The 21,161-nt window shown below is 35.5% G+C and overlaps 1 protein-coding gene across 7 annotated transcripts in view; it reads right to left on the minus strand.

Moving 5' to 3' along the window:
* Positions 1–214: 214 nt before the first annotated feature.
* HP1BP3 (heterochromatin protein 1 binding protein 3) overlaps positions 215–21,161 on the minus strand; it is a 30,207-nt gene continuing 9,260 nt past the window's right edge. For 6 of the 7 annotated variants that reach the window (XM_036999768.2, XM_036999766.2, XM_036999767.2 and 3 more), the window contains 9 exons: positions 19,994–20,153; positions 17,467–17,610; positions 15,592–15,672; positions 14,390–14,544; positions 9,555–9,645; positions 5,284–5,443; positions 3,797–3,908; positions 2,464–2,577; positions 215–2,002 (listed from right to left, as the gene is read on the minus strand). In XM_036999768.2, coding sequence (XP_036855663.1) covers positions 1,708–2,002; positions 2,464–2,577; positions 3,797–3,908; positions 5,284–5,443; positions 9,555–9,645; positions 14,390–14,544; positions 15,592–15,672; positions 17,467–17,610; positions 19,994–20,153 — 1,312 coding nt within the window. In that variant the 3' untranslated portion in view covers positions 215–1,707. Of the gene's footprint in view, positions 2,003–2,463; positions 2,578–3,796; positions 3,909–5,283; positions 5,444–5,466; positions 5,537–9,554; positions 9,646–14,389; positions 14,545–15,591; positions 15,673–17,466; positions 17,611–19,993; positions 20,154–21,161 lie in introns of those variants that run through there. The other variant, XM_036999769.2, reaches the window with a different exon arrangement.

Consider the following 21,161-nt stretch of genomic DNA (forward strand, 5'->3'; position numbering starts at 1 on the left):
TGTTTTTAAAACTTATTCACTAAATAATCAGGTTCACTGTATCTGAAAAATCATTTACCATGCATATAAGAATTGAAAAGCAAATAAACTGGAGCTTGTATTTAAAAAGGAAAGATGGCAGCTACTGCAAGGAGTACAAGAGACTCAGTGAGCACAACACTTAGCTACTTCTGAGGATTTACTAGGAACTTTTAAATATAAGCTACAGTTCAGCAGCTTTTAAAATTTCATGTTTATTCATATTTTTCAAAATATATGTACATAAAAAAAGGAAGATTTACAACAGGAAAGATTGCCTTACATGCAACACAAATTCCAATGAACTCATGATGGGACCACACATAATTATGATGGATCTATTCAAGCCAAGCTTCTCAAGTCCATTACCCAGCCGCACTTCAGGCTGCAGATGGGATCCCAGGAGACAATGTAAGTGGAATGAATGAAACAAATATCTTTGCCTCTGGCAACACTCAAAGGCCCAGAAGACGTACATAAAAAAGTTTAAGACCATTAAAATGTCAAGTGCCATGGGGAGGATAAATGATAACCAGAAATCAGTGTTTGTCAAGGAGAAAGCTAGTACTATAGTTAACACAACGTCACAGTACTAAACAAATACAAGTAAGAGAGGGTTAGGTAGTTGGGCGGCTTTTTTTCTCTTTCCCTTTTTTTTCTCCCACTATCTCAAAAAGGAAGCCACTTGCTTGATATCAAAAGTGCTGTGGAAAGAAAGAGGTGGGGGAGAAACCCACAGATGAATCTGGAATCTAGTTTATTTCAGCAAACTGTATGTTTTCCCACTTAACATTTCTGCATTTGCAATGATGTAACTCTCCAACATTTCCTTATAAAAAAGGCAAACAGGAAGTGACAACTCATGCTCCAGATATTAAAAATATATTTAAACATTTGATCTAGAAGATTTTATATGTATTGATTTTTGGTAACACCAGAAACCACAAATTCAGTATATTCCTGTATTTCCCCTTCAGTCAAAAACCAAGCAGTGGGAAAAACCTTTGTTTGCTATTAAGGGAACACAATGCCCTGGGCCAGTGAAAAATACCTGCAAACTGATCAGCATGAAAGTGGCCCAAGGGAGTCTGCATCTTCAGAATCTAATGAGAGCATAAGGTTTTCGGCTTATTCCCAAAGCAAAGATGTCTCTGTGTTTATAGTTGGAGAGAAAGGGTTAGGGGAGTGGTTTTATAAATAATATTAATTATTATAGCTATAAACTGAAATCTCCAGGCAGGAGGCTTTGCAATTCAGTCAGTGCTACAGTGCCTCTGCTCTACTTCCAGCACCTGACCAGCATCCTGTTCTGATGCTTTCTACAAATATAAAAAATCTCTGCAGCTGTTTAGATAAAACTAGAAGTAAAAAAAAAAAGCCAAAGTTGACTGAACAAAAGAAAAAGGGTTGAGGTGGAGGGAGGAAAAAAAGACCAGTATAGATTATATATAGTTCAGGAAAGTCCAGAATTACTGCACAAATTAAAATGACTGAGTGAAGGGGCAGGCACCAAGAACAGCACCTCAAGCTAACAAATGTCTAAACTGGTTTACATTCCCTCCCCACAATGTTCATAGCAGAGGAAAAAAAAAATGTAATTTTAAAAGCATTCAAACTAAAACAAATGCACACTGACCTTAGAAAATAATATTTTGAATTTCAACATGATACCCTTTTTTCCTATAAAATTTACTTTTTTGCTTTGAAAGACTTCTTCATGGTGGATTTGCCCTTGCCAGGCAATTTCACTTCCTTTCTCACACTGGCTATAGGCTTCTTTGAAGAGCCACCACTAGGTTTCTTGATGACTGAGGGTGAGGGTCTGGCTTTTTTGGCAGGAGTTTTGGCGTTAGGAGGAGCTTTCTTGGGTAGGGGCCTAGCTTTCCCTCGCTGGGCAGCTGGTACTTTAGGTGCAGGCTCCGACCCTCTCTGTTTCACAGGTGCAGCCTTCCCTGATGACTTGGCTGGGGTTTTCTTCTGCAACCTGTGAGAATCAAAGAGCAAAGGCACTTAGTACTCGAGAGAGTCACTTTGCCAGGATGACCAAATACTTCACCAAAAGAAGAAATAGCTTAGGTATAAGTCACTGATGTTAAGAATATGATTTATTGTTTTTTAACCAGAGGCTTTATTAAAACTGTATAAAAATTCAACCAATTCATGGAAATCTACACATCACTCCATGACATTTTGCAAAGGAAAATATGGAATATTTTTCTTTGAATAACCAGACCAACTATGGATATACATATAGGTTTAACCAAAGAGTAAATTATATATTCACAGTGCTTATAAATTCAGAGCACCTGAATTTCCAAGAGGACAACTTCAAATATTACACAAAGAACTCAAGAAGGATCCTGAGTGATTAAAACACTTTTCATAGCCTCCCCTATTCCTGTCCTTTTCAGCTCTGAGAGAGAAGGGTTTTTTGCACGCCCATACCTTCTCTTAGGCGGTGGCTCTTCATCCTCAGAGTCCTCTTCTGAGGAGTCATCTTCATCTTCATCCTCATCTTTAGAATCATCTGGCTCTTTCTTTGGAAATAGAACTCCTGGGCTATGGAGAAGGAGAAAAAAAAAAAGGAATAGCTAAGAGAGAAGTCCCATACAGGAAGAGAATGTGAGCCTAGGTGCTCATCCCTGGGCATGCCCCACTTCCTCCCACCCTCCCCGAGAAATCAAGTTAGGGTTCAAATACCAGGTTACAATTTAACCTCTAACACACATACAAAGTTATGGCAAATCTATAAAAGTCCCAGGTCATACCTCATTCCCTTCCTCCCTCCATTTAATAAAACATTCTTAATCATTTATTTAGTAAGCAATTATTTAAGTTCCTGACACGTGTCCAGCACTGTATCAGCCACAAATGTATGCACAGCAGTGAATGATCTGGAAGGCAGTGAACAGTATGCGCAGCAGTACACATTTTTTGCCCTCATGATGCTGGTAAAACACTTAGCCTGAATCTCCTGAAAGTTTTAAAGACAAGGATATTCTATCTTTTCTTTGCCCTCACTGGTAAAAATCTTGATCCCATTGATTAATAAGTCCTTAAATTATAACATTTTATGTGTATGACTTTAAAAATTAAAGTTTAATGTCTGAAAAATTCAAGTAACATGCATTCAACCATGTAACACCTCTGAACACAAAGAGTAAAGAAAGCCACACTATTTTCCTGATAAAATAGAATTTTAGTGGTATGTATCATAGCATTTTACTAGAAGTGAAAATGTAAGAACACCGTAGCATGGTTACGTAGAACAATGCTTGGCCCAGGCCCCTGAGAGGTGCTCAATATGTTGTTTCAATGAATAAATAATTATGTATAAAAGACAGGTTTTCAAATAAATATCCCTATCTCTACTATGAGAAAGGCAAGTCAGTATTCTTGGAAGCAGCCAATGCTCTCCCTCCTTGGTGACTGACAACTGAAATGTATATAATCTTCTAATAATCTTACTATCATTATCATTTACTTAATGAAGAAGGAATGAACATAAAAATAACTGGCTAAGGATCTCCAATAATTCAATGCTTGACTTCAGAAATAGTTGTTTTAACAATAACCTCTAACAGCATAGCCAAAATCCCCATTCTCACATGAAAACCTTTTGCTCTGAAACAACACTGCCTTAAGTAGTCTTTATTTTCAAGTACATCCAGTTCAGAGTAACAGTAATAACGGTAAAATAAGTAAGCCGTGCCTCTAATCTAGAATAAGATTTAAAATTACAATGACCAATACTGTACATTCTAGGCCAGATACTTACCTGGGGTAATAGGGAAAACAGAGCTGGAAGGTGCCACTGAATCCTTTACCAGAGATCTGTTCCATCCACCCGTTCTTCTCGCATTTCTGCAGGGTTTTCTTCAGCAAATGCACTAAACAAAGTTCAGAAACGAAGAAAGTTGAGTTATTCAAATTTTGTAGTACTCTCAATCACAGTCAGTTACACATCTATTTAAAGTTCTGTCACCTACAGTAACTGACATATGCTAAAGGGCTCCTTTGTAGTCTAAGGAATTAACTAATTGACTAAACAAGTAAGTGTCCATGAATGTGGCAAGAATTAATACAATGGCAAGAGACTTAGTGAGAGGCCACTGAGTCAAATTCCTCATTTCACAGAATGGGAAATAGGAGCTCAGAGTGGTTAGTGGTATGCCCTATAGTTGCACTTAAATGGTTAATAGCTGACCTAAAACAAAATCTCTATTATTTCCATTCACTCAAACATCTAATGAGTACCTGTAAATACCGATAATCATCTAGGAGAATATGTAAAGATAAATGAAACCAGTAAACAGAACATTTATCATGGCTCCTAAAGTCCTCACCAACTGCCATCTTTCGTACAAAGACACATCAAAAATATATTTTATGGTGATTTAGTGTCCAAAAAATAGCTGCAATATCAGTGAAAATGAAAAGGTTAATAACCAAATACATCTCGTCTTGTCACACTCAACCCAAAAGAGAAAATCATGAAACAGTTTTAAAGGGTCAATATGCACAATTAACACAGGATCTATCTTAAGGAACGATAAAAAGTCATAACACACCAGTTTTCAAAGTACTTAAACAATCAAGAAAGCATTCCTTCATAACATTAAGAAACATACTGCATGTGTTAAAAGTCAGTATTGAGACTTCAAAATTACCTTTTTATTTAAAGCAATATATTCTAGTCTGTATCTTCTGTTACTTAATTTCCATATTCCTTACCCTGCACCATTATGCCTGTTGCAGTAGTTTACTGAGAAAATACACAATCTCACTAATCCCCATATGATAACACTGCTAGGGCAAGGTTTCTAATCTCAAATCACTACCTGACAGGGTAAATATACTTTACTGAAAAACCGTATCTTCTGTTATAGGGCTTATGTCAATAAGAAATAACCTTAGTAGTAAACACTGGCTTGCTTTCAATGTGAAATTAGATGTTTTGGTAAACATTTAGAAGGCAGCAAAAAGATACTATACTTAACTTAGAGATTTATCTAAATTACAATAAAAATAAATACTAGGAAAATCTTTAGAGCAAGGTAAAAAATCAAATCCTAATCTTCAGCATACACTGTAAATTAAGGATAAGCCTTATTTTTATTTTTGTAAGTAATAAATTGTAATGTGTTGTTCTCTCTTGGTTTTCGTGGTCAGTATTTAATGCTTTGTTATTAGTAGCACAACCTCTAGGTTTTCTCACAAGATAATTCCCTTGATTCCAGTTAAATGCACACAACTGAGTCTTACTTTGATAGTTAGAATTGGTCCCTGGGTGGTTCTCCAGGACATACTTCTTCAGAGCAGTGGTGGAGCAGGTCTTCGGCTCATTCATGGCGGCAATGGCAGACAAGATTGCATATTCCATCAGGCTTCCACCAAGCAGGGGTTTCTCCCCTGATTTCTTCAGCTGTTTTCCAAGGAGGAAGAGAAAAGCATCAAGACAACACTCTCCCAAAGCAGGTCAAGACAAGACTCCTCTGCACCAGGTGGGTCGGAGTTCCTGCATTAGCACAGATATGTTTTACAATAAATTGTCAGGTTAGGGACTTTCTCTTCCCGCTCATCAGGTATTCAATCTAACTGAGGAGTCCCAGCCCTCCTATGGATATTTTCTTCTTCCATCTACCCTTCCATCCAATCTAAAATAGCAACAGCTAACCTAACCCAGAGAATGATAGCTCTACTCCAATAACCAGGTTAATACTACGCCCCCAATAAATTATAAATTAAGATATTTCTGAGAATACTTCCTTTTTCTGAAACTGAAAAAATACTCATAAAAATAATAAAAACCCTTTTTAATCCTGTAAGGAAAACAGCAAAGTTTGATAAATATTTAGGGTATCATACAATACAAAATTTCATAGCACAATTTAAGTACAAAAAACTGGTGAACAAAAGCTGGCACCAATAAGCAAAAAGAGTAATAGGACACTCAGGTATGCTCTACAATAGTGATTCTCAATGAGTGCTCCACAAAACCCTTGTGGTTTCCTGGGAACCTTTCAGAGGACCTGTAAGGTCAAAATTACTTTCACAATAATACTGAAATGTGATTTGCCCTTTCACTTTGTTGATATTTACATTGAAGGTTGGAAAAGCAATGATGGATTAAACTGCTGCCACTCTACCACAAATCAAGATGAAGGCACAAAAATGTACCAGTAGTTATACTGTATTCCTTAATGCCACGCACTCGTGCTTTTTATTTTTTAAAGAAAATTTCACTTGGGTATGTCCCTGATGTAGTAAAAATGATTTTATTAGCTCTCACCCCAGCATTTGTCTTTTTAGTATTTTATGGCACAGAATAGGAAGAATGCATAAAGCCTGTTGGCTGCATGTGGAGGTATGATGGTGGTCTCAAGGAAAAGCTCCCCAGCGATGGAGTTACAAACTGGACTACCTGCACTTTTCATGGAACACCCTTTTTACTTGAAGGAACAACAGATAAACAAACTATGATCATTTGGACTTGGGTATCTGGTAGACATTTTCTTGAAAATGAATTAAGTGAACATGTCACTTCAAGGAAAACAACTTAAAGTATTTGTTGACAATGATAAAATTAAACTTTTCAGGAGAAAATTACTTTGATGAAAAATTCTACCTACTACTATGAGCTTGATAATTTCCCAGTACTTAAATATTGTTCTGAAGAGATGGTAGGTGATATTAATGAATGTGATTTTTTTAACTGTTTGAAATGTGGCAACATTTAAAAAATCTGCATAATTCGGTGAACCACTATTTTCCAAATGACCACTTTACAAAAGTATGCATGGTTAAAAGATTCACTCAAAGTTCAAGACAGGCCAAAGGATTTTAAGGTAAGAGAGTACAAAAAAGTTCACAGATACGGTTTCAGATTCCACAAAGCTAACTAAGCTTTAAGGAATTACCACAAAATCAATTAATGTAATACACCATTTTTAACAGAATAAAGGAGAAAAACCACATGATCTTAACAGAAGACAAAAAGGCATTCGATAAATCCAACAGCCATTCATAGTAAATACTCCCAACAAACTAGTAATAGAATAGAACTTTCTCATCCTCATAATAGGCATCTACGAAAAATCTACAGCTAACTTAATGGTGAAAGACTGAATGTGTTCTCTTTAAAATGGGGAACAAGATAAGGACGTCAGCTCTCATCACTATACTGGAGGTTCTATCCAGTACTAGCAGTCAAGAAAAAAAAAAGATATCCAGATTGGAAAGGAAAAACTGAAATGGTCTTTATTTGTAGATGACATGATCTTGTATGCAGAAAATCCTAGCACATCCTAAGGAACAGCAAAGTCCTAAGGAACCCACAAAAAACTACTAAAACAGCAAAGTCAGAGGATATAAAGCTCAATAGACAAATCAATTATAATTCCATGGGCTAGCGATGAATAATGTGAAAACGAAGTAAGAAAATTCAATTCATGATAGAAAAAGAATACTTGGGAACAAATTTAACAAAAGAAATGTAAGACATGTACACTGAAAACTACAGTGTTCTGTTCAGAGAAGTTAATGGTCTAAAAAAAAAGAGGAGACAGTGTGCATGGATTGGAAAACTTAATATTGTAAAGATAGTGATTCTTCTCAAATTGATTTATAGGTTCAATGCAATCTCCACCAAAATCCTATCTGGCATTTTAAAAATTGACAAATGGAGACTGAAATTCATATAGAAATGCACACAACTCAGAAGAGTCAAAACAATTTTGAAAAAGAAAAAGAACACTTGTATTTCCCAATTTCAAAATTTACTGCAAAGCTACAGTCATCAAGACAGTGTGATCCTGGCATTAAGGATTCACACATAGAATCATGTAATGGAACTGACAGTCAAGAAATAAGCCCTTACATTTAATGGTCAATTGCTTTTTGATAAAGATGCCAAAGCAATTCAGTGAGGAAAAGGACAGTCTTCAATAAACAACTGGATATCCACATGCAAAAACATGAATTTATGCCATTAATCTCTTACCATGAAAGAAAACTCAAAATGGATCTCAGACCTACACTGATTTATTAGATACGATACCAAAAGCACAAGCAATTAAAAAAATTGATAAAATGCACTTCATTAAAATTTAACACTTTCATTGAAAAGAAAAGAAAGTGAAAGCACAGGCCACAGATTAGGAGAAAATATTTGCAAATCATATATATACAGTTGTTATCTAACTCTTATAATTTAGTAAGACAACCTAATTTTCTAAATAGGCAAATGGCTTGAATAGACATTTTACCAAAATAGATAAATACATGTCCATTAAACATGTGAGATGTTCAACAACAGTAGTCAGTAGGAAATGTGAACCAAAACCAAAATGAGATCCCACTTTGCATCTATTACCAATATGGCCATAATAAAAAGAGATAACAACAAGTATTGGCAAAGCAATGGAGACTGGAATCCTTATAGTTGCTGGTGGGAATGTAAAATGATGCAGCCACTTAGGCAGTTTCTTAAAACATAAATTCATCATATAATCCAGCAATCCACACTGATAGTTATATGCCCATGTGAAATAAGAACATATTATCTGCCCAAGATTTGGATGTAAATTTGATTGGCAACATTAACCATAATAGCTAAAAAGTAGAAATAGCCCAAATGTTCAACTTGTAAATGGATTAAGAAAAATGTTAGATCCATATAAAAGAATACTACTTAGCAAAAAAAAGGGAAATCAAAGTACTGATTCATGCTGTACATGAATACAACTCAAAACATACTATGCTAAGTGAAAGAAGCCAGACACAAAAGATCACATATTGTATGATTCTATCTCTATGAGATATGCAGAAAAGGCATATCTATACAGAGAAAGTAGATTAATAAGGTTGACTGGGGATAGGAATGCGAGTGATTACAAATGAGCACAGGGGATCTTTTTGGGTGATGGAAATATTCTAAAACTGGATTGTGTTGATGGTTGTACAACTGTAAATTTACTAAAGACGACTGAATTATAAATTGTTAACTTAAACAAGTATATCTTAGGGTATATGTCATAACTCAATAAAGCTATTATAACTTATTTTTTGAATTTTGGCATAATATCAAAGACTAATGATATTCAAAACTACTTGAACATTATCTTAAAATACTCTACCTTTTTCTAAACTGTATCTGTTTTAAACTGGATTTTCTTCATAAACATAACCTAAAATATACTGAAACAGATACATTATCTTCTATTAAGCTACATATTAAAGACTTTTGGAAAAATGTTACAAACTACTTTTCTTCTCATTAAATTTTTTTTGTTTTGGAAAACAGAGTTATTTTTCATAAAAGATGTTATTTATGTTAACATGTACTGGGGGTCTCTTATTTTTTAAATGAATCAATAAATATATAAAATGTAAAAAGCTTTTATTTCTAATATGGTGAATACTGATAGGTAAAACCCATGTAAACAAAAGCTCTTGAGGCCTTCAATACATTTGTAGAGGATAATCAAAACTTTTGAGAACCACTTTTTTACAACCAAGCCTTTTTGGCCTCTAACCTGGAATGTCCCAGAGGCACCTTTGCCAGTTATTTGTTCTAACTGGCCTCTCTCTACTGCTCTTTGCAGAGCATTCTTCAACAGCTGAGGCCTGCAGAGAAAACAAAAAATAGCGATAAATATACCAATGAAGAAAGTTTTGAAAAAATTGATCCAGGGCTAGTCCCTGAACTAAAGTTCTGATCCCTATTATATGTAGTCACTTGTTAAAATGGACAATAAATAAATTATTGGCACCCTTCACAAGTGGCATTCTTTTTTCTTCAAGCAAAGCAGCTAAGTCATTAGCTGGACATACACAATCATGTACCATACAGAGCCAATTTCCAAATTGTCAGGGTAGCTCCGAAATCCTATCATTTATCATCATCACATCATAAGAGCAACCAAACTGTAATCAAAGTCCCATCCAACTCTGGAATTCTCTGAGGCAAAATTTTCAGATGTTTTTAAAGTATATAACACATTAACAAAACACAACAGTCACTTTTTGCAAACCAGTTATCTAAAGTCAGCCTAATAAAATATAATTCCCTGAGAAAGAAAATGAGCTATTCTTATCATAGTATCTGTCTTAAGAGGGTTACAGTTAAGAAAAAAAAAAAACAGGTCTTCAAAACCAAATGGCAACTAAGAAAAAACTGAGTATCATTAAAAAGATAAGGTATTGAAGCAAGAGCTCTTTTGTCAAGGGGCAGCGGTCTACATGGTGGGTGGGGAACCTCAGGTTCAGTGAGACACTCAAGCTGACTTAGGATTTAAGACTATAGTATTAAACGAGACAGAGTCAAATAGAAAGCTAAACATCCATGCCAACAATACATCTGAAAGAGGGTTAGCCATAATCTATAAGTCTGGTGATGTGTTCTGATGCCTCTCAACAATTCAAAGAATAGCACTCAATGAGGAGAATATCATGAGACTCTTGCAACTGGTTAGCTGCTAGGTAGACAGAAAAAAGAACAGTGGGGCAGCCACTGAGGGACAGAATAATGAGAGCCAAACTATCATCATTTGATGTGCTTCACTGAGCTTTGGTATTTTTCTCTGGAGAAGAAACTTTGGAGCTTTTATTAACCACTAAGCATCACAGGCTGAGTGAACACCACTGTTATTAATTACATCATCCTTATGTTCGGGGAGGAAGAGTAGCGTCAATGTTCTAATAGGATGCTGAAGACTACTTACTATGCTATCAAACCTGTGAATGAATCCCTGACAGTCACACAAAGAAACTCTCAATTTAAAATAAAATTCCCAAAGAAAATACTTCTAAGCCAGTGCTATTCCATTCAGGATGAATGGCTTACATCATAACACCCTCCACTCCCCCACTGCACACACTCAAAGTCATTCTTCCCACAAACATTCACTAAGTATTTACTATGATTATGTAGGAATAAACATGTAGATCTGGTCACTAAACTCAAGGAGTTTAAGAGATGTTGAATACATAATAATTATGGTAGAGAATGACAAGGTCAGGGTTGAAGTACATGCACAGAGGTTTGGGAACACAACTGAAGGAGTAACTTAACTGTCAAACAATTTTTCTATTAGTTGCTCCATAAGTTAGATGGGTTCTCAGATTGGTCCCATTTCTCTAATCACTGCCATAACGTTACAGCAAAGCCACCACGCCCTCTCCCCTCTGGGCACTGTGCTGTTTTTCATAGTGCACACCACTACTGGATCAATACACCTACAAAGAGCCCCTCTGCTACTCAGCTGACCAGGTGTCAGGTCTTAATGCCTCAATCCAGCTTCAAAGCCCTCCATAACATGGCCCCATCCCGCATTAGCCTAGACCCAGCCAGACCCAGGCTTTCTTCAATTCCCAGTGAATGCGAACTCCTGCCTCTGTAATGTTCTCATGCGGCTCTTTTCAGAATACCTTCCTCATTTATCATTCCATCCAAATTCTACATTCTTCTAGACCTAATCAAGGCTCATTTCTTTAACTTATTGCTAACTCCCAGGCAAAGCTACCTTTCCTGAAAAATTCTACAGTATATATCACACCATTTTACATTATGATGCCAAGTGTTGTTCTAAATGCTTTACATGTATGGAATAAACAAGATTAACATAATGACCCCAAGAAATAGGTACTATTGTTACTCACACTTCACCAAAGGGGAAAATGTTAAGTGACAGAAAAATTCAGTCATTTCTCCAAGGTTACACAGCTAGACGATTTGAGAATCAGGTCACCAACTTGTTCTGACTCCAGATTCTGCATTCTTACCATGCTGTGCTTGCACTTTCCAATGTAAAACAACTCTGAACAGTGGGAAAGCAAGAGGCATATAACTGAAAGATACAGGTCTGATTTCCCTAGTGAACAGCCAGATAACCCTGAGTAAGAATTTTTATCAGCAAATTTGAGGTAGGAATATATATTTTTAAATCTATTTTGAGAATTATGGAAAACAATGTAAACAAACGTGTTTTATAAAGCCCTATACAAATTCCAGGGACTCTTTTATTATTATAACAAGTTTTTAAAAAACATTAGTCCAGGATAATTAGAAAACAGAATAATAGGTGATTGTTGGTGGCCATGTTTTTCAACTTGTGGAGAGAGTAGGTCTGCACTGACAGATGAAAATGAAAGCCATGTGCAGAGAGAACTGAACGTAAAAGATGGAGAGCAAAATGCAGCAGATAGGATAGCAGCAAGGTTCTAAGTGGCAGGAATCTAACTAAGAGAGTTATTACATCAGCCTGTTAGAAACACAGTATAATGAAGTTACACCATACACAAAGATTAGATAGCAAAATCTGATTTCTCATGCTATGTGACAGAGTTAACCTTGAAAGTTTCTCAAGGCACTGTGAAGCCAGCCCAAAGTCTATGTAAACCCAACATACCAATTTTTTCCCTAGGGTTGCAATAAATCATTATCAAACTAAGGAAGTGTCTTGCATGTTACATAAAAAATAGTCTTTAAACATTAGAATTATGTTTAGCATGGTGTAGTGCTCACTCATACCATGAGAATTATGTTGGAACTGAGGCTAATACTACTAACATTTTTGATCATTTACTATGTGCTAGGCCCTGTTCTAAGAGCTTAACATGTACTAAGAGATTTAAGCCTCCAAACAACTCGAGTTATACACTGTTTATCAATGAGGGAACTGAGACAGAGATTTTCAGGGATACAAAGCTAGAAAATGACAGAATCAGGATTTAAACCTGAAGAGTCTAGTTCCAAAGTCAGTGCTCTTAACCTCAGTGCTCCACAGCCTCCAGGATATGGGAGCAGCTATTCATGTCTCAACTCACATGCTGTAGGACATTATGTTCGTTAAATGGAACGGCCAGGTGAAGTGCCCATATTAATTTATTCAACTAATATTTATTGAGCATCTATGGTGCGCTAGGCTTGGGGTAAACAGAAGTGAAAAACAGTGATAAAAATCCTGGCTTTCAGAAATTACCTCCACAATTGTCATTTTATGCCTCAGTAACGCAAGTCAGTACTGTATCAGGACAATGTGCATTCAATATAGAAATCGTCTGCAGAAAGGACTCTGGATTAAACACACTTTTCCAAAAGTCACTGTAACAAAGATCTCACACAAACACCCTCAAAACACAAACTCCGTGAATTACAAATTTAAGCAAATTTTGTCTGCATGAGTCCACAAACACATCTGACATCTAAATGATCAGCCTAGATGTTTTTCAGTGGCAGTTTTTTATAAATGAATTATCACAATTCTCTGAATTTTACATTATATGTTTCAATTATGATTATGCTACTTCTATGTGGCATTAAGTGAATCAGAAGCCTGAGTTCTCAGTTAAAACTCTAAATAAAAAATTATGAGTACTAACCATCTTGCAACTATTAGGAATGGCTACTATCAAAAAAACAGAAAGTAACAAGTGTTGGCGAGGGTATGGAGAAATTAGAACCCTTATGCACTGTTTATGGAAATGTAAAATAGTGTGGTCACGGTGGAAAACAGTATGGTGGATCCTCAAAAACTTAAGAATAGAATTATTTTATCAGCCAGCAATTCCACTTCTGGGTATACACCCAAAGAACTGAAAGCAGGTCTCACAGAGGTATCAGTACACCAATGTTGATAGCACTATTCACAAAAGCTAATGAAAGCAATATAAGTATCCACTGACAGATGAAAAGATAAGCAAAATGTATTATATATATATATATACAAAGGAGTATTATTTAGCCTTAAAAAGGAAGGAAATTCTGACAAGTGACCATGTGAATGAACCCTGAGGTCACAAAAAGGCAGCTACATCTTGTAAGATTCCACTAATGTGAGTTACTTAGAGCATCAGATTCATAGAAACAGAAAGTAGAATGGTGGCTGCCAGGGCTGGGTGGGGGAAAAGAGGGAATGGGGAGTTACTACTTAATGTATATGGGGGAATGAAAAGAATTCTGGAGATGGATGGTAGAACTTTATGAATATATTTAATACCACTGAACTGTACACTTAAAAAGATAGTAAATTTGTGTGTATTTTACCACAATAAAAAATATTTTAAGTAATGAAAGATGAGAGTACCTAAGAGTTTTAACAATGGATATTCTTGCAACTGACATTATTAAAAGAATTACTCTATCAGAGTCTTAATAAAAGTTAACATGTGGTCTGGGTTTCAAAAAGAAACTAGTTAGAGAATATGAAGAGAACATATTGGGACAAAAAAATTAAACCAGAAAAGGTTTATTCCTAGCTTAGTTAAAAAGTAACTCTTCTTGAATAATTAATCTTTCTTTCTCATGAAAAAGGGGCTAAAAGAATAACAGAGATATCTATGCTTTAAAGTCTAAGCCAATGATTCCTACCTGATGTCCACTCTAAGTTTAGGGTAATACTGAGACACGTATTTCCTGATGAGACTGTAGGAAGCTTCTTTAGGTTCACAAAGGCGAGTAAAGGCCAGTGGGAGGATATCCTCCAATTTTACTTGGGGTTCTGGATCCACTGCAGAGCTCCTGTTCTGAAATATAGTGTCAAAAATCATCATTACATGATACAGAGCTCTGATCAAACGTTTCTATATTCAACTCAAGGGATTTCCTAAGTTGACTGACAAATCAATTAGCCAACAGAAAACTTTTTCCCATATTCAAACAAATCCTAATACCACAGTGGAGCAATGTCTTTTGTGTGTCAGTTTCTTTGAGATAAAAATTTCAGATTGAGAGTTAAAAATACACATAAATATAAAAAACAGTAGATTTTATTTAAAGGTCTTAATTCTTAGCCTTCAATAATAAAGAATGACAAGGATCATGCAGTGCCAAAAAGCATCACACAAAAAGTTGTTTTTGAAATGTGTCCGACAGTTTTATTAAGAAATACAAGTCTTCATACTACACTGGTGGACAGTGACTGCATTGGGGTATGGGTGGGGACTTGATAATATGGGTAAATGCAGTAACCACATTGTTTTTTCATGTGAAACCTTCATAAGAGTGTATATCAATAATACCTGAATAAAAAATTAAAATAAAAAAAAAAGAAATACAAGTTTTCAGAGTTGTAAAAATAAGGACATAGAGAAATATTCATGATTTTAATTACTGACAGAGGAAGTACTAGATATTCCACTTTATTGTTGTACAATTCTTTCCATAAATGAAATTACATGTCTTGGGTGAGAGGGGGAATGTATTTATAAAAAAAAGAGAAGAAAAACTGGCTCTGGGTATAGTTTTGGAGTCTAATATTAAGTAAAAACTTACTTAATGCCTTTTTTGGTTTGAAAGATACTTCATAAAAAGCAGTACAATTTATAAAGCGGAAGGTAATTCAATATAGGGCAGCTAAGTGCATGGGCTCTGGGGCTGGGGTGCTTGGATTTGCAGTGTCTATTCAACTCACTAGCTGGGGGATAATGAGCAAATTACTTACATAACCTCCCAAGACCTTAGCAGAAAGGCTGCACTTTGTATAATGCCTGGCACACAGTGAACACTCAAAAAACATTGCTATTAGTAGCAGAGCCATTACAGTGCTCAATCAAACTGAGGTATAGACTTACCTTTCTGTTTCTGGATTTCTGAGGTGTTTTTCTTGATTTTTGGACCACAACAAAACTCCCAGAAGCACCTTTTCCCTTTACCTAAAGTAAATTAATTTGAGTTGCAATGACCAATATTTTTATTTTAAATTATTCTGGTTTTCTTATTTATAATGTTGTACTAGATTAAGTGAATTACAGGGTATGGCAATGCAAGAACTAATGTACTGCTGTTGAACTCTTCAAAGGAAACAGAACAACAGATGAATCAAAAGACCTGGCTCCTACTTACAGTACCATCTCACTATTCAATAACTGGATAGCCCCATAAACTCTCTAAGCTTTTGCTTCCACATCTACAAAATTGGGGACGATGTGATAACAGGTTCAACAGTCTACTACAACTTAAAAAAAAAAAAAGCCCCATGGAAGGAAGGGAAGGGACACAATCTCTTGAGGAAAATGAGAACACCTCTATCTTGAAAGGAGAGTAGGTCCTTGGCAAAAGTTTAAATTCAGTTATCTCAGGCCACAGTGCTTCCCAGTTTGTCATTACAGATGATTACTGCATATGGGGAAGTGGTATGTGTAAATCTTACCATGTAAGTCTACAGTTTACAAAGTACTTTCACAGAAACTTTAAAGTTGATTCACATGAACCTGAGTTCTCCACACCTCTCAGCAACAATACTTTTAAATTGTTCAAAACAGACCAACAGACAATACTTTAAACTTTACCTACACTGCTATGAATGCAACAATCAAGCTAAAATGCTTTTAATCTATAAATTGCTTAAGGATCAGACTGAGAGTCATGAAGCAAGAATAGGTCACAAACTGTATTTTCATAAAGAAAACATGAAGCCAGCCCATAAACTGTGCTGATACACACTATGATATAGGACAGGTCTTTGGTTCTAATTATATTGGTTAGATAATACCCTTTAATCTATGATTATTTTGAAAGCCATTTAAATATTAGTTTTTATAACATTTTGAGAAAGCTAGAATGTAAGCTCCACATAACAGGAATCTCTGTTTTACTCACTGATGGACTCCCAAGCACCTGGCACACAGAAGCCACTTGATGTATGTACTTATGGAATTAAGTTCTTGATGAAAGTTTCTAAGCAAGAGTTTTAAATGCCTGAGTGGCACAGAATTCTGTATGAATCAAACCATGCAGAAAGGTACAGAAGAAAAGCAACAGCATCCTGGGAATACAGTGGCCTACATCCTCAGAATCATCTCTGCCATTATGACGGGACCTTGGTGGTTACATCATCCCTCTTGACCTCTGAAGAGGGTTTAGGTAAAGTCCATTCTAACTTTAGATTTTTATGATTCTAAGCAATGTTTTGATGTACTATGCAAAGTAACAGAGATTTTTAACTGAAATCAGTAATTGATTTTAGTACTAGTTGCAATTTACTCAAGCTTCTCTGATGCTCTAGTTTCTAAATAGTATCTAAATGGTTTTAGATACTATTAAGGTGAACCCATTTCAAAGACAATTTAAAATGGTAAGTCTAGTCACCTGAGTCAGGCTTTAAAACTAAGAAGCAAAAACAGGATTCCTTAAACCCTACTTCTCATCTTCAGCACTACATGATCTCAAGCACAAGCAACCCCCCAAAAAATCCAATTAAGGGTATAAGCAGCTAGAAAAAAATTACACTACCCTGCTGCTCCTGCTTTCTAGAAAAATTAACTCATTAAAGGTAATTGGCACCAGTGATTTTGAAACCTAGTCTCAGATAATAAACCAGGTTAGGCTTAAGCATTTCACTATTAACTTATTTTGAACAAAAAGACACAAAGACCTAAATGTTACTAAATATGGACTTAGAGCAAATACATGTTGAAATGATCTTATTACCAGTAACTGTTTAATACCTGTTTGATGACACCTCTACTTAATTCTCTTTTCAGTGCTTGTTTAAGGAGGTAGCCCCTTCTCTCCAGCTCCAGAGAAGGGTACTTATGGATGATATATTTTCGAATAGCAACCACTGATGCACCACTCTTCTGGAAGCATGCCTAGAAAACAGATTTATCAAAACTTTACACATTAAACTATTTTTCATTAGACAGAGAATCTGACATGTTTTCAAAATAAATTATTTTTGAAGTGAACTTGATAATGGATGATAAAATCCATTTCATCAGGCTGGGAAGAATGAATGATATTTCAGGTAACTTCTTCATGGCTACGGAGAAATACAGAGTTACACTATTTCTGAAGTAATACTTATAAAATTGTTCAAAACAGCCAAAGAGAAGATACATGTGAGCAACATTTTGTGTGTTAATGAAGAACCTCTTTCCATTTTACTTTGATTCTATATTTAGAAGACAGATGATTAACACTGAAAATGGGGAAAGCAGAATGTTTCTACCACCTGTAGGACCACAGAGCTGGCCCATTTTATGGAATGAGCTCTGGCACATCAGGACCATTATTTTTCTGCAGTCTTTGTGTGACTGTCAATGGAGAATTTAAGCAAAGATAATCTGAATAAATGGCATAAAACCGGGTTTACTTAGGACAAAGTCTTATGGGAGTTTTGGGTCACAAGGAAGGCATTTAATTGTAATTTAAAGTGCCCTTTTCTATTTCCATCCTACTTATCTATATTCCACCTAACTAATGCCCATGAAGTTAAGTAGGAGTAGGTCATTATGTCACAATGATTGCAAATTTTTTTCAGACACTTTACATGTGGAGCACAGTTAAGCAGCATTTGTTATTTAGTAGGAGCTGTTATTTATCTAACGGGCAAATCTACCAATTCTGTGTTGCCATTGTCTATAAACTGAATGTAGCACTTAGTCTCACAAGATGAAGACTTGATTGAATATTATGTCATGTACTTTGACAATGCAGAAAAATAACTCACAGATAGGTGGGCCAGAAAAGACTACAATACAAAACAAGCTGTATTATTATGGGTCACCTACTTCATATAAATGTGTCTCACCTACTACAACCTATTTAAGTTCACTCCAGGTCTTGTGAGAAGACACAAAGCCAAGAAAATCAAGTAGAAAAGAACTCTCTCAAGCTAAAACAATCCCTTGTGCCACCAAACTGACAATGAAATGGAAGTGGACAACAGTATTCCTGTTTGACTCAGAAAATGCTATCAGTGTTCGGAAATCATGATTTGTTACACTACATGGAACACACATTTTGTATATACACACACACACAGACACAAACACGCACAATCATACTCAAACTATTCTTTAGACCTAATTATACTATTTTAATTTTTCTGTTTTTTACTGTTTAAAAATTTTGGTTCCTCTCCATCCTTAATGTAACCCTGGTCCTCTAACCTAGGCTGAATGGTCACAAGGTGAATACTTGAAGAAAGGCTACACAAAAGAGATCTCACTACAGCCAAGCTATCTAGACCAGAAAATTTTTTACTGAGTTGAGGGCATTCTTGCAAGACTACAGGGAGAGAGGTCTGATGGCAAACCCTTTTCTAGTTCATGTGTCAGTGCCTGTCTTCTAATTCCTTGATCATCAATCAGGCTGCTCCTTCCTATGTACACCACCCTTGGTTAAACTGGTCTGTATACCACTCTCCCCAGTTCCAACCCAGATCCTATAGAGTCCCCAAAATAAGGGAGTTGACAGCTTCTACTTTAACTCCTCTTATCTAGTCATGTAAAATAAACAAAGCAAAATTAATCAGAAAAATCTATGTACAAAAAAGCAAGGTCAGATTGGAAGGTAACCTTAAAAATTGAAATAAGAAAACTATACCTGATGATGTAAGCTAATGACAGTCAATGGATTATAGCAGAGCCATAAAGCTATATGAGGACAATAATTTTTCAAGTAGTTTGGAATGGCTAGGTAATGAAGCAAGCCATGATTTCTGAAGGGGTTTCTTATAGTTTAGCTGTGAAAGATAATAATTACTGATACTAGACACTCAGCTTTGAAAATGGACCTAAATATAGTATATATATTTTTAAGTAAAAATTCTCAATGCTGTTCAGTTAACCCTGAGTCCCAATTAGATTTCTTAAGGATAAAGATCCCACTTGTCTTATTCTATGCTGTATTACTAGTAGGGCTGCTTGACAGAGAAGTTAGTTCTCAAATATTTGTTAAACAAATTAACATGTTAAAAACCATACCTAACCAATAACTGAGTAAAAAAGAATCTAAAGATGAGTTTAAAACACTTGCTACAGTAAATTTGAATTTTTAAAAAACTTAACCAAATGTGCTCACCAAATGTGTTATTATAAAAACATAACTTCAAAATAGCTTTCTTCAATTTAAATCTCTTTTAGGAAGCAGAGCAAGATTTCTGATGTCCAGACACGAGTACATCATTTTCAAATAAGCAAAAGATGAACAGAATAAATGTAAGATGAACTGCTTGAAATAAAAACTTGCCTTAATGGCCTCAGTTAGGATTGCATCCATCTTGGGACGTGGGGAGGAAGCCATCGGTGTTTGTTTCTGGGCCCTGGCTAGCTGGCTGGCAGAAAGGGTGGCCCAGGAAGGTATTGTTTTTTTCACTTTCTTCTCCTTTTCTTTAGACTGATCTTTCTCACTTTAAAACAAAGAATTATTACACAAGATAAACACTCCAGAAAGAGGTATAAGTCAGAAAGAGTACACACCAGGGAATGATAAAAATTAATTTTTTAAATTTATTTTCACACTAAGGTGATGTGTAAAATAAACAAAATTTTACAAAATAGGATATTTTTAAAAAATTCGGTACTATAAATGAATCAAACAGGTGTTTTCCCTTAGGTGCAGGAGAGAGGAGTCATATAAATTAGTACTGGTATAAAGGGCCAGTACATAAAAAGAAATGAGAATTCTAAGTGTATTCTAGTGACAACTACAACAGATGCAATTTAGAATAATGGAAAGACCTCAGGCTCTGAGGTTAGAAAACCTGGGTTTGAGTTTTAGTTCCAGTATTTACTAGCCATGTAATCTTAGCAAGTGAACTGAGTCTCAGTGTCCCCACCTGTAAAATAGTAATACTGAATACTTTACAAGATTGTTGCAAAAATTAATGAGATTATGTTTATAAACACAATTTTGTGAGCCATAAAGCACTACACAAATTTTATTCTAGTAACAACAGTACTCCACACACCTAAAATACAGGGTAGCTGTTAAAAACTTCAGGCCTTATACCTATGAACTGGGCTAAAGGACTCCCTGGAATTTCAACTAGAAGGTATAGTTATTATCAAGTTACTTCTTTATTAAAAAAGTAATTCCTAATGGTTCCGACCCATTATGAAAAGAATAGAATGAATGCCATCAACTGTCCTGCAAAACACATTTTAAATTAAAAAAGAATTGCCACCTCACTGTACAGATTATCAACAGCCAATTTTGCATTCAATTTTTCTCAAAGTCACCCTCCAACTGAATACTTCATCAAACATACACAGTTTTAGGTGGCTCTAGCAATGACTTAATATAGATTAATTTTTTTCTAACATAAATAAGCACATAAAAGAACACTCTGGCACAGAGGGAGGAATAAAATGGTGAAGTGTCTCCCAGATCACAGTTTTGTAGTCGTGTTTCATTT

The sequence above is a fragment of the Manis javanica genome, chromosome 4, assembly GCF_040802235.1.
Source record: "Manis javanica isolate MJ-LG chromosome 4, MJ_LKY, whole genome shotgun sequence".
NCBI classification, from domain to species: domain Eukaryota; kingdom Metazoa; phylum Chordata; class Mammalia; order Pholidota; family Manidae; genus Manis; species Manis javanica.